At 33.7% G+C, this 16,511-nt stretch overlaps 1 protein-coding gene and 1 pseudogene across 2 annotated transcripts; one reads left to right on the top strand and one right to left on the bottom strand.

Annotated features, from left to right (window-relative positions):
• Positions 1 to 1,503: 1,503 nt before the first annotated feature.
• On the top strand, positions 1,504 to 4,476 carry LOC145577382 (pentatricopeptide repeat-containing protein At3g12770 pseudogene; annotated as a pseudogene).
• A 436-nt stretch (positions 4,477 to 4,912) lies between these two features.
• Positions 4,913 to 12,107, bottom strand: LOC145577383 (MACPF domain-containing protein NSL1-like). 2 transcript variants are annotated; one of them, XM_081634794.1, is made up of 6 exons: positions 11,568 to 12,107; positions 9,759 to 9,997; positions 9,339 to 9,525; positions 7,918 to 8,001; positions 7,635 to 7,815; positions 4,913 to 6,052 (listed from the first exon to the last, which is right to left on the bottom strand). In XM_081634794.1, exons 1-6 carry the CDS (start codon positions 11,832 to 11,834, stop codon positions 5,193 to 5,195), a joined length of 1,818 nt encoding a protein of 605 aa, XP_081490920.1. In that variant the 5' UTR covers positions 11,835 to 12,107; the 3' UTR covers positions 4,913 to 5,192. The 2 variants fall into 2 exon arrangements, with proteins under 2 accessions (XP_081490920.1, XP_081490921.1); XM_081634795.1 differs by having other exon boundaries at positions 9,759 to 10,149; positions 11,568 to 11,705.
• Positions 12,108 to 16,511: the final 4,404 nt, after the last annotated feature.

Consider the following 16,511-nt stretch of genomic DNA (forward strand, 5'->3'; position numbering starts at 1 on the left):
ATGCTCCCTCCACCCAGCCAAAAATGCCTCCCCCTTGCAGCCCTTCCACCCACCATGCTGAAACCCAACGCTGACGGCCTAGATCCCCCTCCCTCGCTCGCCGCCACCCAATTTAGCTGCAAACAACCAACCCAAAATCGAAACCCTAGAATTTGATTTTGGGGTTTTAGGGTTTTGGGGTGGTGGTTCAGAAAGGGGAAAAGGGTTGAGATGGAAGAGGGAGGGGTGACTTAGGTTCGCCGGTACGGGGAATGGGTTTGGGCATCGGTGGTTGAGGAGCGAAATTTTTTCAAGGGAGCTGAGGGAGAGGGTTAAGGTGGTGGGATAGTGGTGGTGGCTGGCTGGGTCGGATTCCGCACCGACGGGCGGTGTCAGGACAGGATGGTGGCTGGCTGGGTCGACGTGGGTGGTTGTTTATTTTTTTTGATAATTTTTTATAATTAAATTAAATAATTTAAAAGGGAACCAATTATATGTTGCCACGTGGCCTTATTAGCCTTAACGACTAACGATATTAACGTCCGCTAGTCATTAATGGCATGTTGTGACATTTTTGTTAGACTGAATGGTATATGGTGAATTTGAAATTTTTTTATGGTATATAGTGAATCACGTTAAAACTCAATGATATATAGTGGAAAAGGCGAAAAATCAATATTTTCAACTTGCAGTGTAATCTATTGAGCTTTGGCTCAGTTTGATATAAAATGACTTGGCCTGGGTGAAATCGACTAATCACTCACCAATTATATTGTATAGAGTAAATTCATACAAGTATTTTGTAGCTTTTAAGTTTGGTTCAGATTAAAGGTTTTTTTTTTTTTCTTTTTCCAATGTTAATATTAATAAATTGAAACAGAGAAAGCAAGTCTTTCAAAAAAAAAATAAATAAATAAATAAAAAATAATTACTAAAAGCAGGAGGCAAAAGTCTAGATGACTTTAATTATTCCGAAGTGATCAAAAGAAGTTAAGATTTTGTAACAGGATCCTTAAAATCAGAACCTAATTGCTCTTTCCAGTTTTCTAGTGAATCATATATGCATTGGCTTTTCATTTATGTTTCATATTTTGTGAAAAAAAAAAAAGTAAAAAACTATAGTGTCGAAAGAGCCACAACAGGATATAGATATTATTTTATCTCGTGTATTAAATTCCACACTTTCTTTAAGCAACTAAACTACGTTATTTTATCTCGATCTCATCATCTTACGATGACAAACACTTAGTTATTCCAAGCTATGCAACGAGGTTGCCCAATATGTGTTTTGTCGTAGAATAAATAAAATTTGTTTAGCAACTAAACTAGCTGACATCCACTCATTTGTTACCTAAGTGTCGGGTATGGATCTCATACACTACATCCCCTTTGTTACGAATAATGTAAACCGGAGGTAGTGCGTAGTATTGAATACGGAGTACCACATTATAAGTTGCAACATTGAGAGTTTCATATTGATTTTACTTAATTGCGTTAGTTTGTGTTGGAGTCAACTAATGGATCATGAACATTCGTCGTTTATTTTCCCTCCAAGCAACCCTTAACCAACAATTTTACCAGCCATTCAAAAATTTCCCTCTTTTTCTCTCCCCAAATTCAATCTTCACTCCAAAAAACTTCCACACATTACCCAAATTTAGCGAAAATCATCAATCTGATTATTTCAATAATTTATCTGAAAAGGGTTTTATTTCTCCTACCTTTGTACCCTTTTCTGAGCATTTATCATATTGCTGCCAAATCAAGTCGCTTGGTCCTGGATTACAAGTTCATGCTCAATTAACTAAAACTGGGTTGTTGATCGATGTGAAACTTCGGAACCATTTGATTAATTTATACTCCAAATGTCGCGTTTTCGAGTATGCCCGCAAACTGCTCGACGAAAGTCCTGAACCAGACTTGGTTTCTTGGTCAGCTATTATATCTGGGTATGTCCAAAATGGAATGCCCAAGGAAGCCCTTTTGGCTTTTCAGGAAATGCACTCTTTGGGTATAATTTGTAATGAGTTCGCATTTTCGAGTGCGCTTAAGGCTTGTGGAATTAGGGAGGATTTGAGGTATGGGAAGCAAATTCATAAGTTGGCATTGGTTGCAGGGTTTGGTTTTGATGTTTTTGTTGCGAATACCTTGGTGGTTGTTTATGCAAAATGCAGAGAATATGAGGATTCGAGGAGGTTATTTGATGAAATTCCCGAAAGGAGTGTTGTTTCGTGGAATGCTTTGTTTTCTTGCTATGTGCAAGGGTATTTTTTCGAAGAGGCGATTCGTTTGTTCAATGAAATGGTTTCGACTAATATGAGACCAAATGAGTTTAGTCTCTCGAGTATGCTGAATGCCTGTGCAGGAAAAGGGGATGTTACTTTGGGAAGAAAACTTCATGGGTACTTAATAAAGTTTGGACATGAAGCTGATCAGTTCTCAGCTAATGCACTTGTTGATATGTATGCTAAAGTCGGGGAAATTAAAGGTGCTCTTCTTGTATTTGAGAATGTTAAGGAGCCAGATATTGTAACTTGGAATGCCATTATTGCCGGTTCTGTGCTTCAAGATGAACATAAGTTGGCTTTGGAATTGTTTGGTCAGATGAACAGTTTGGGTGTATATCCAAATTTATTCACATTATCGAGTGCTCTAAAGGCTTGTGCCGGATTAGAACTGAAAGTTTTGGGTAGACAGCTTCATTCTACTTTGATTAAGATGGATACCAATGCAGATTTGTTCACTGATGTTGGTCTGCTTGATATGTATTCCAAATGTGGTTCAATGGAGGAGGCAAATACTGTTTTTAAATCAATATCAGAGAAAGACTTGATTGCATGGAATGCTATGATCTCAGGTTACTCATCAAAGGGAGATGATAAAGAAGCTTTAAGAATTTTCATTGAGATGTATAAAGAGGGAGTAGGTTTTAATAAGACTACATTATCAGCAGTCCTCAAATGCATAACTAGCTTGCAGGAAGTTGATGTTTGTCAGCAAGTTCACGCAATTTCCATAAAATCAGGTCTTCAATCTGATAATTACGTTGTGAATAGCCTTGTTGACTCATATGGGAAGCTTGGCAACATTAAAGATGCGGCAAAGAAATTTCATGAATCTAAAATAGGAGATTTGGCATCTTTTACTACCATGATTACGGCTTATTCTCAGTTTGGACTAGGTGAAGAAGCGCTGAAGATTTATAAGGAAATGCAAGCTATAGGTGTATTGCCAGATCCTTTTGCTTGCAGTGCTCTCTTAAATGCGTGTGCTAATTTATCTGCCTACGAACAAGGAAAACAAATGCATGTTCATGTATTAAAACTTGGGTACATGTCTGACACCTTTGCTGGGAATTCCCTTGTTAACATGTATGCTAAATGTGGATGTATAGATGATGCAACCCTTTCCTTCTCAAGGCTAAGTGAGAAAGGAATAGTGTCATGGTCTGCTATAATCGGAGGACTTGCTCAACATGGGCATGGAAAAGAAGCACTACAATTATATGATCAGATGGTTGAGGATGGTGTTTGCCCAAACCATGTTACTTTAGTCAGTGTCCTATGTGCATGCAGTCACACAGGTATGGTTGAAGAAGCCAAAGAATACTTCCAATCAATGGAAAGATTATACGGCATAAAGCCTACTCAAGAACATTATGCTTGCATGATTGATATCCTTGGTCGAGCTGGGAAATTAGATGAAGCATTAGAGCTTGTGAACAATATGCCATATGAAGCAAATGGAGCAGTATGGGGAGCACTTCTTGGTGCTGCAAAAATTCACAAGAACGTGGAGCTAGGACAACGTGCAGCGGAGAAGCTTTTTGCCCTTGAGCCAGAGAAATCTGGCACGCACATTCTGCTGGCCAACCTGTATGCATCAGCTGGAATGTGGCAGAATGTTTCAGAAATGAGGAAAATGATGAAAGAAACTAAGGTTAAAAAGGAGCCTGGAATGAGTTGGGTTGAGGTGAAAGATAAGATTCACACATTTATTGTAGGAGATAATAGCCACCCCAGAAGTGTGGAAATATATGCAAAGTTGAATGAGATTAAAGATCTCATGATGAAGGAAGGGTATGTACCTATGCTGGAGACTGATCTCCATGATGTTGAACAAAGCGAAAAGGAGTTGCTGCTGCTTCATCATAGTGAAAAACTCGCTGTTTCTTTTGCACTTATAGCAACCCCACCAGGTGCTCCCATTAGGGTCAAGAAGAATCTTCGGATTTGCTTGGATTGCCATACAGCTTTCAAGTTCATCTGTAAGATAGTCTCTAGAGAGATTATTGTCAGAGATACAAACAGGTACCATCATTTCAAAGATGGTTCATGTTCCTGTGGAGATTACTGGTAATATTGAATTGCAGAAGATTACAGGAATCACAAAAATGAAGAACAAAACATTTTCCTTCACTTACAAATGTTTAGTTCTCTGTTTTAATGTTATACAGAGTTGAGTTTTGCTGTATATCTACAGATATAGAGATGAAATGCTTCAAAATGTTCCTCCACTTTGTTCTAAGGAAGGATCAGCTTATTTTGGGAATGGTACCGAAAGAATCTTTAAACTGTGATCTAACCATTTCTTGCTTCTATTTCTTAGTTTTATGCATCTAATGTGCTAATATATTACCTCTAGTATATGTGCCAGGTACTCGATGCTCCATGAATTTGGACAATTGGAAACTTAAAATTAGACCATAAGCATGATTTTTTTTTTTTTTTTAACATTGTAGCAGGGTTTGCCATTTGCATAATACCTGTTTGAGTCTGAATAACATAGACTACAGCATATTCTGCACATCTTGAGAGTACAAATATATTCTCTAGTTGGAAAGACAGTAAGACAGAAATGCAAGTACATTACATGTGTCTGGATTGCTTATATAACTACAGAAGTTTACTGGCGCATTGAATGGAAACATATATTTACAAAACATAATGTAGTCTGCATCTTGATAACCTGATATAATACAGAGGTGTTGGGCAGTATCCTCCCACCACAAACACACAAATATTAAAAAAGAAGAAGAAAAAAAAAAAAAAAAAAAAAAAAAGGTAAAAAGAATAGGCAACCTGCTCCTGAAGGACAGTTAGCCACAAAAAAATTTCAGGAACCTAATGAAAACAACTACCAGTATATGAATCTACAGTATTTACTTACAAAAAATAAAATAAAAAAAATCTCTGACTAATGTAAGACATAATTTACATAGACATTGAATCCTCTGAATCTGTAATCATGGTCAACAATGAAAACTTAGCTTTCATGCTGATCTTCCCACCCTGCATACACAGCTTTGCTCCGGTGACCACCCAATATCCAGGATGGTCTTCTGGGCCTCTAACCATTTCCTTGGAATCAACAATACTTGAAAGCTTTGGTGTTGAAGCAGGAGCAGGAGGGCCACCAGGATAGAGGCCTGAGTTTATATCCGGCTTCTGGGGTTCTGGTTGTGGGGTTAATCCTCCACTAAATCGTCCACTGATCTTTGAGAACATCCCTGATTTCCGAGATAAGGTGGTTGATTCATCCCATTCTGATCTGCGAACTCTTGCAGAGGCCACCATGGAAAATCCAAGCCTCAAAAACAGAACCTTTTTCATGCTAACGGGTTTGACCTCAAACCATGCCTTTGTTACAATTGGGGCAGTATCATCAGTAGATAAATGATTATGCTCAACTGGGGCAGTGTAAACATGGGAAAACATGCTCCACTTGATAGGTTCTATGTAGTCTTTTTCTAGATGTTGATCACTATGTTGGCTGGTGTGATCATCAGAAAGTTGGATGATCTTTGGAAGAGCTGAAAGATGCTGGAGATGGATTGCAAGACGGTCACTCTTCTTACCTTCCAGGAAAAGCCGTATTCCAGTAACAGGTCTATTTCCAGTGTCCACAGGCACAACATTGACATAAAGCTTAGGACCCATTAATGCATATGGCAATGACGGAGATGCATCTTTCTTTCGTCTAAGGCTTAATGGAAGATCACCATATGCAGGAGCCCACTGCCGAGGCAACTGGTACTCAAGAAATTCAGCAAGGTCATCAATAGGTGGCTTATCTGCACATGTATAAGCACATAACTTACTTTTAGTGTTAATACAAATGAGACATGAAATGCCAATTCTGATAAGGGTAGGCAGCTTTAATTAAAGTAAGATGATCAAACTTTTTAAAATGTATCCATTCTTCGATCTTCAACATAATAAGAGTTAAGTATAATAGAAACACTTTACTTTTCGATTTTTTCACTTTTAAGAATCTCCCACTTTTTTTTTCACCTTTGAGGACCTAAGTTTTGATTTCCGGCCAAAATGGAGTTAAGTTAACTCAAGGTGAGTTAAGCATAAAGTTCTAACATTATTAATAAGTAAGTTAACAAAACTCTAGGACCTAACATTCCTTTTTTTTTTCACCTTTAAGGGTCTCCCTTTTTTTTTTTTTTTTTTTTTTACACTTTTAATTAAGTAGTTTAAGTGTGAACAATTTCTCTTCCTCCAATGCAACCATTTCTATTAATTTACCAATTTAATAATAAACACCATATCATTTAATTTAATGAACTTTGAACTAGATTCATCAAATCAAAATCCAGTACTAACCCGAAACAGATGTCACAAATTACCAACTTTTATCAAGTCTCTTTGTCCAAAAATAAAATGAGAAAAAAATGAATAAAATATTACTTCAGTTTCTTATTATTTACAAAAAATGAATTATTTATACATATCTCAAACATAATAACCCTTTATTACAAATATTAAGAAACGGAAGTAGTTAAATAGAACTTTCATTAAATATGAAACCACATAAACCCAAAAACAATCAAATCCAACCCATAAAAAACAAAACTATCATCAACCTTATCAAATAATACACCATAAAAAACCGATCAACCAAAAAATTAGTAAAAATAAAAAAATTCAATTATCCGTTGGTGGAGCAACTGCCTAAGAGAATGAGAAAGAAATACTTTTGATTCAGGAACTAAAATTTATGCATGATAAAGAATTGATAAAATCCATTAAAAAAAATTGTTTTTGGTTTTTAGTTTTCTGTTTTTTAGAAAACAAAAAACCAAAAACAGGAAACAAGAAAAAGGTGTTTTCAATTTTTTGTTGTCAGTTTTCAAAATTATCATGTTTTTAATAAGTTTGAATAATTTTTGATTCATTATGGGACATATATCATATACTTTTAAAAAAACAAAAAACCAAAAAACAGAAAACCACGACAATGTCAAACGAACCCAAAAAGTTTTTGATTTTTATTTATTTTATTTGCTCCGGTGAGTTAAAGTTGAGTTAAATTGTCGGAAAGTTAACCACAAGTCCTCAAAGGTGAAAAAAAAATAAATAAAAAAAAAAAAAAATAATAGGAGGTCCTTAAAAATGAAAAAATCAAAAAGTGAAGTCCTTCTCTTATGCTTAACTCACATAATAAGGTATGTGAAAATTCGAAACAGAGATCCCCCTTGTTATTCACAAATCACAATTATGTTTGTCTAAGCTAGTTACTAATATCATTCCACCAAATATTTAGGTCTAAAAATCAGGATGAGTTTGATCAATAGATTTGGTAGGCTTGTTTCGCTTCAACTTTAGAATTAAAAGAAAAAGTGGCAAGTGTAGCAGAACACTCACATCTGAGATACAGATTTACAGCATGACTGAGAAAACCACAGCCCTGGACTCCAGATAACAGTGATGTTATGGGCACAAATGACATGGATATAACATTTGGTGACTCGGCTATAGTTGAAAGCCACTGTTTGTGATTTCCGATATCAACACCTCCCCTACGAAGTGCAATACTCAGAAGATCCTGCAGATATATGGCAATACTGGTTTATGTCTAATCATGTGACACTATTTACTTAACAGAATTTACATTCACTAACATATGAAAGGATCGCGTAAATCTCACATCGTTCTTTGAGTGAGAAGTAACAGAAGGCCGATATGATTGAGCCAAAGATGCTTGGAGCTGCCAGTTAGTCCGGATTTTGTCCTACAAGAACAAAAGGAAGCCAAGAAGAGTTGAGACTGCAACTCTTTCCCTAGAAGCTTTATCAAAAATAATTGAACAATTGGATATAAACATATATATACATACATAACAGCAATGATCTACAAGCACTTTCTTTTGGTAGTTTTAACCCAAGAAATGAAACATAATAGTACAACGCGATAAATGCAGCAAGAGACCAGCAAAATCTTAAAAGGCTGGAAAAGGGAATAAGCCATAATTAAAATAAAATTTTAAGGTATTTGTCTGATAATCTGAACACTTTGTATGAGGTGTAGATTTAATAAGCAAGGAAACATAAGAACACTCTAGTAGTTAGCAAAAAAGTCTTTTGTCTTGATTGAACCCTAGAAAGCCTGAAAGCCTGATGCTTCTAATAATGAAATAAAATTTGAGGATTTCATTAATTTATGATCAAGAAACCTCCAATTTACAATCTCAAGCTAGAATGTGCCCTTCAAGCCTTTGAGCTATAAAACAACTTGAATGACAGAAGTCATGACTTATAGAGGTTTGACCTACGGTCCCTCTTACACTCCGAGCACAAAGTTAAAGTACTTGAGTCCTAACTTGTTATTTTCAGGTACTGATAAAACAGTAAGAACAGCCTAGCTATGTAATAGGGTACCCCAAAACCTTAATACGAATTAGCATCCATCCAAGCATAGTTTGATCAAGCAACTTATAAGTCGTTGCAAGCATTCAAAGCAGTGAAGTAGTGAACCTCAAGAGGAATGATACTAGACTCTGACCTCAGGAACAAATCATGTGATCTACTGATCTAGTACTAAATGCTTAGAAGAAAGACTTTCAATCATCATCAGGCCATTAGACTGCTTTTTGGTTGCTGATTAGCATGGCTTCTAGGGCTTTCTTCCAGAACAGTTTACTCAGCTTTGAGGATGCCGGCTTGCAGAACCTTGTAAGCCAAGGATTCCTAAGGATAAAAGCCGAGGCACGATGTAATACAGTCTGTGGCAAGCCATCCCCTAACACCCTCCCTCAGCTTAAAACCTCAACATATTTCAGTGTAGGGATAGGAAAAGTATAGCTGTGTGTTTCTCTGCAAAAGTCTGAGGTGATTGTATAGCAGACAAAGACCTTTTTCTTCTGTAATAAGGGTAGTAAAGAGTACTGCATTATCTTACAGGGATCCAATTAGCAGTCATTTTCCGCAACAATGTAAGTTTTGTGCCAGTCAAATTACATGGAAACCGAATGCACGGTGGAAATATTTGAAGCAACATTCAGGAAGTTATGCAATTGAAATTATAAGTTTATAACAAGAACAAATTTATAGGCAGTAAGACACAATGTACCTTCGGCTTTCCATGTGCTTTAGGGGTCTGTAAATCTTCAGAAAATCTTTCATCAGCAAGCTTCTTGAGTACATTCTGCACCTCAGCTGGTTCAAGAGGTGAGCTCTTTTGCTGCTTGATGTGTATTACATCTTTACCTCCCATCTTTACCCCAACAACAATATGAGTACCATATTTTTCAATGAACCTGAAATACAAGTTACTAGATTGGTAAGACATAAACTAATCCCAAAATCAAACTATATTGAGCAATAACATTCTGCTCGTGGACCAACTCAACCAAAAGCTTAAGCTGATGGTTGAGGTCCAAGAATATGTTTATATACTCTATCACTAGAAAAATAAACTCGTTCCACTACATTTTATCATTAAGCAATCATGCAACATAAAATGAGAACAATGTACAAAGTAGATCCTTACGCAGCAAGAGCAGCAGGGTCCCATGACAAAGGCACTTCACGTTTAATATCCTCCGAAAGTGTAATAAGGGACTTTCCAAGCTCAATAGTGTAGAGAGTGATGAAACAACCATCGTAAGCAAGGGTTTTCGTCACACCTGCATCCTTCTGCCAGCAGCCTTTGAAGCTGAACATAACATTGAAATGGCCTGAGGGAATTTTACCAGATAACGAATGGTCTTGGTTGAAGCGTTCTGACATCTGCGATACATAATAAGGCAGAGAATTAGGAAATAATTTTACAGGTGCATTTTCTTCCTCGGGTCACTCCTCATGTAAAGGGTAGCTCCCCATATAAATTAACTCGTCGAGTCTTGGCAGGGAGCTGGTTAATGCTTTGCCTTCAGGCCGGCCTGTCAAGGAAGATAGGCATTTCATGATTGAACTCAATTATGAAAGTATAGTTAGCATAGAATTCTCTGTAGAACAAACCTTCTATGTAAACCAGTGTTGCTTATAATATACTCTGGTAATGTTAGATTATAATCACAATTGCTTATCTCTTATTGTTCCGTCTTGTTTAAGTGTATACACCAATTTACATCTATATAGACGTGCTTTTGATACCATGATACTTCGTATCATGTTGCAATACATTGACATACACATGAAACTAACAACCACCCTGTGTCGCGGATTCTTCAGGGCAGACATTATATACACAGCCTTATCTCTAACAGACCAGGTGACCAAGACGTATAAAAATTCAAAATATAGTGTAAGACTGCATCATTCACACAGTAGATACACATAACTAGTTCGTCAAAGGAGTGACTTTCGAATTAATTTTCACTGTGCATCAGTACATAGATTGTTATCTTAGTATGTTAAACATGCATAACAGTCAAGAACTTATGTCCAAAGTTCGAAAAAAAAAAAAAACGTCATTAGAGACATTAGAGTATAAGATATAGGAAAATATATACTACCACCGTTTTTTATTAGTTGACACGTTTTGACTTTTGCATTATTCACACACTATCCTTTAACCGTGTTTTGTGCTTAATATGTAATGAAAAATATAATCATGTGAGACGTTGTTAGATTCGTCACAATATATATTTTCAAAATATCAACTTTTTATAATTTTTGCTTATCGACAATTAAAGATATTGATGGTTGGATTTGTGCATTGACAAATGTGAGTAAAGTAACGTGTCAACTAAAAAGAAACGGAGGAAGTATATATACAAGTACTTCGACACAGAATACTACGGAGTACGGAGCATTTCTTTATAGGGTTGACGGACACAGAATACTAATTCTCCTAGTCTCCTTAGTACTCGTGCCCAAAAAAAAAAAAAATGTTAATTTTATTACAGTAGGGGCGAGTATATTTAATTAGTGGCAAGATATGTATAAGTGTCTAGAATTTTTATCATACTTCCATTTTATTGGTCTTATTGAGCATGAAGTTCTATATAAACAAAAATACCAACAACAATTGTACGATAAATTCTTAGGTCCACAAATGTATCGATAACAATATAACATACTACACCGTATTTTTCTATCCTAAATTATGTGACTTATGTCCCAAGCTGGCCATCAAAATACAATCATTTTTATTGGTCTAGAGAGCGCTGACGTGGCCCTCAGGATACCTAGGAACTCCTCAACCAAACACAAATTTCGAAACTAACTTCTCTAATTTTGATCAAATTAATACTCCATAAAATATAAAAATAACTAACTACGATAAAAACTAACTTTAGCGGTTAAAACATTTACATCTGAAATCAAATTCCGTCCAAAAAAAAATTGTTATTACCTGATTAAAAGACAAGACATCGGACCGAAATCGAGTACGCTCGCCCTTATCAGACTTGATAGAAGACGGAACATTAGGCACAACAATTCCACCAGGCAAAACCAAATCTCTAGTCAAACTATGATCAATTTCAATCAATCTTGAATCTGAAGGTCCAGCTTTACAAGAAGTTAATCGAAGATCCGTAGTAAGATCATACCCGTACCCGATTACTCGAACTGCCCTCTCGGCTATCGATTGAGGGTCCATATTTCTCATATTACCCATATTTTTTAATTTTCTCTATAATGAAAAACACTAATAATTATTCAATAAAAACTCTGTTTTGGAACTATAAAAGGGTTGTTAGAAAGGTGTGAATTCGAGTGATTATTAAAGTAAACAAAAAGACTGTGAGAGGAGAGAGAGAAAGAAAGAAAAGGGTGAGTGTTGAATAGTCAGGGTGATGCGTGTTTTGGTGGAAGCGTAGGTTCAATGCAGCTTCCTCTGTTTTGACTGTAAACTTTGATTAAGGTTTGAAATTCTGTTTTGTTTGGTTGAATAGTGGAGTGTAAACTACTTTTATATGCATGGGTCAATCATTTGAATTGGTAATCACTTATATATATATATATATATATATATATATATATATATATATATATATATATATATATATATATATATTTAATAATTACACATTTCTTTTTTATTTTTTTGTCTCATTTTATTACTACAACGTAATCTCTACGTTAGAATTGTTTAGAATGTGGTTTATTTTCGTCCTGAATTTGTTATTAATTTCAGTTAAATTACATTCTTTTAGTGTATTACGTGCCCTTATAGTGGGTTATGTTCAAGTTCAGCTAGTATAGTGCAAGATTATTCATTGGTAAAAATTTATACAGGATTGAAAAGATGTTAATCCTTCAATTACAAACAAACGAATTACTACCTATAAGAGAATTTCCCTCATGGCAATAGAATATCGATTGATCCCCTCATTGGAAAAGGTTTGATAAATGATACTACAGCCCTATTCTCTTCACTTTAAAAAAAATAATATTAAGTAAAATAAGTTCAGTTCAGTAAAAATAATTTCAGTTCAGTAAAAATAATTTCAGTTCAGTAAAATTCAGTTTTCTTAAAGAAGAATTATAATAGAAAATCAGTAAAAAATAATTTTAGTTCAGTAAAATTAATTTAAAATCGGCAAAAATAATTTCAGTTCAGCAAAATTAAGGTGAAGAGAACGAGGCCTACGTATAAAATAAGAAAGGACGAAGAAAGTACAACTTTTAAAGTATTTTCAAGATTTAGATATTCAAATCTGATTTGGATTTAAATACAAGATTTCATTTACATTACAATCTTTCAAGATTTCAAATGGGACAAACTAAACAAAGGGATTTAAATACAAGATTTCATTTACATTACAATTTTGTTTCGTAAATCGATGCAAGTTTTTACCCATCTTTGACCGCAAATATATTTAATCTCAAAATAGCAAAAATTATAAAAGTTAGATATTAATAATCTACTTATCAAGACGAATCAAACTAGATTCAACATGACTATATTTGTTCTTATAGATTAAGAGAAATTTCGAAGATTCTCTATTTTTAAAAAAAAAAAGTCAAAGATTACAAACAGGAACATCATTGTGGAACGGAGGGAGTATAAGATATGCCCATTTGGCCTTTGGGTAGCTTAACTAAGTTTTATTAGTTTTTAGATTTAAAAAATAAAAATATAAATACAAATTTAACGAGATCCAACTTAACTATGTTTTTATTATGCATAGTTAGAGAACGATGGTCAAAGTGAAGTGTAATATAAGATTAAAATTAAGAGGTCGTCCTCTCAAGGGGTATACCAAATTTTACCATTGTGAAGGATTGAGAGAAGTTGCAAGCTATTATATGTGAAAATTTCATCATACACCCAGGTGTACCATGAGCATGGTACACCCGGTCAAAATACATGAGTTATAAAAACGCGGAAAGAACATTGTATACAAATACATAGTACACGAGCAAACAAAAAAAAAAAAAAATCAAAACGATTCTCCTCTTTATTTAAAAGATTGATTTGTTATTTTTATTCCTTGATTCATTATTTACATTCCGTATTACTTTTGATAAACAAAATTTCATTTCTTTTATTAAGAGAAAGAAATTGGGTTTATAGAGAGAGAAATTATGGTAAATTTTGAATTTCAAAGTAATTTAATGTTATTTTGGAGTTGATTTTATCGTTTTGATGAATCATTTAATTGAAAGATCGATGTAATTGACAAATTCTTGTTGAGAGAAAAGGCATTTTCAAATATTTTTTGTTATCAATTTTTATGTTTTGGTGTTATTTTCTAAGGTTGAAGATGATGTTCTTCCTATTTTGCTAAATGTTCTTTTATTATTTTTTTAATTGCAATGAAATATGTTTTTTTTTAAGTCTGATCAATATATTCTTTGAGTCTAAACTGTATGTTCTTTACAATACAAACAATGTTCTTTAAGGTAATATATATTAATCATGTTCAATGGTTATAATACAAAATATGTTCTTTGGGTATAATAATACAAATTATGTTCTTTTTACTTATATAATATGTTCTTATATTTTGAATTTCGAATTTTTAAAATTTAAAAAAGAAATTTTGAATTATATTTGTGTAAAATTAATTTTAGATAGAGAAATTTTTGATATCTGAATATATATTTTCTGATTCAAATGTAATATTTTGAAATGATTTGACATTAAATTATTGGTAAAACTCTACTCATAAATTTTTTTTATTTATTTATTTAAGGTAAGAAGAAAGACCCTACTGAGCCGGCACCTCTCACAGGTTTAGCCAGCCCAGCTCTGCAGGTCATCGCTTGAGAGTAGAGGGGGGAGGTAAGGGAATCCCCCTACCCCCAAGCCTTTTGTAGATGGTGGGGCTCGAACTCGTGAGCTCAAAGTCACAAGGTGAGTTCCCCACCAAGCTTTGCTTGGTATTCAATTCATAATTATGTTTTACCTTTTTGATAATAAGTATCTCATAATATACTGTGTTTTTTATATTTCAGTAATATGTTCTTTTATAAATTCATGATGTACTTTATAATTATTTGTTATGTTCTTTCCGCTTTAATTTGGGTGTACCATGTGCATGGTACACCCGGGTGTACAAACCACTAATTGATTATATATATCAATATATGAGGTAATATACATGGATTAATTAACAAGATGTCTTGCATTAATTTATCCAATATGCTACTCTATTTTCTTCTCTATATTTAGAAATAGTAGATTTCTCAATGCTTGAACTTTTGAAGAATAATTAGGTCTGTGATAATGTTTTAAATCTTCCACGGGGTACATATCCTAATTTCCTTTGATAGAGTTTACCAACAGTAGATCATTATTTTTGTTGAAGGACTTTCCAAACAACACACATAAATGTCTGATTTAGATAAAGATGAGATAATTAAACATTTTAAAAGTCTAAGGGGTTAGTTACTATTCAATTTTTCATATTGTCATATAATTTCTCGGGATCACTTTCTCTCTTAATGATGGGTACATCAATCCAAACTCATAATTAATATTCTTCTATCTTAAATTTTGGGATGCCTTGGTTGATGGCAACTTGTAGACCTTATCTTCTATCTTAATTCTTGATGAGATGCCTTGGTTTATTGCAACTTGACAAAAATGTTGAAGTGCTAGTGCTCAACGGAGAAAATCCTAAAAGCCATGCATCTCATTGATACATACTTCTTCTTTCTGTCGTTAAATAATTGCAATAATTGTAGTTTTACTCATTCTAATGCACTATTTAACTTTTGAAGTCAACAATTATTAAAGAACAGATAATAAACATTACAATAAATAGCATTAAAAATCCAATTATTTCAATTATTAAAGAATAGATAATAAGTATGAACATAAGTATGAATATAGAATTATCACACGATAATGTAATACCATTAGCTAGCTGACTGTTTGGCTGCGAAATTCTAGAATGAATAGCAATATTCACGTGAATTTTTTATATATAAACCTAACTTATTAAGAAGGGCAAAGAATGTCTAAAATCTCTAGATTATAACGTGGTCGTCATTTTATTCAAAATGTTGTGGAAATTAATTTTTTGTTTGTTTAATTTGGAGGCTTGTGGGATCGAAGAAAATACGCTTACTACATAGACCAATATTAAATACATCTTTTACGTATCAAACAATCTCATGTAGAATTGTTGATATAAAAAGAGTACTTCTTTTATTTTTTCTAATATTACAATAATTAACATGGTTCACAAATATTGTAACAATTTTTTTTTAATTACATGTTTTCTCTTTGACTTTCACTAATCTTATGAGTATATATTGTCTTTACTTTTTTATATTTCTCTCCTCATCTTATAATTTGTAGCTACCTCTCTTGTTGCAAAACTAATTTTTTTGATAAATTTCTAATGTTTGTGGTTTGAATTCAAATCTTGTAACTGAGATTGTTTGAGGGTAAGGATCTCCTACTCATTCTCCTTACCTTTTTCTCACATTCTCAAGTACATACTTAATTTAAGATTAAAACGCAATGTTAAGATATGGCTAGAATCTTGCTCCTTATCATTTTAAAATTTTATTATTAATCTATATTTTTCCATATCTATAATAATTTCACTAAACATAGTTAAAGGGTAGGTCCATGAGCAATACCGAATTCTAAGACATACGAGCTTGACATAATATACAACTTATAACTATTTTTAAGTTAAAGGGCTAAAATTAAATGAAAGACAAAAATATATACAAATATAATACTCCAAATATATACAAATATAATACTCCAAATATATATACGGAGTATGATCTAATAAATTAAGATTAAAATCCGTAATTTCAGGGAAAGATAACATAGCTTAAATGGATGAAGGTAAAGTTGACGACTTGAGGTAGTTGGCATTTGAGG

This window comes from Chenopodium album, chromosome 14 (genome assembly GCF_948465745.1).
Source record: "Chenopodium album chromosome 14, dcCheAlbu1.1, whole genome shotgun sequence".
Classification (NCBI taxonomy): domain Eukaryota; kingdom Viridiplantae; phylum Streptophyta; class Magnoliopsida; order Caryophyllales; family Amaranthaceae; genus Chenopodium; species Chenopodium album.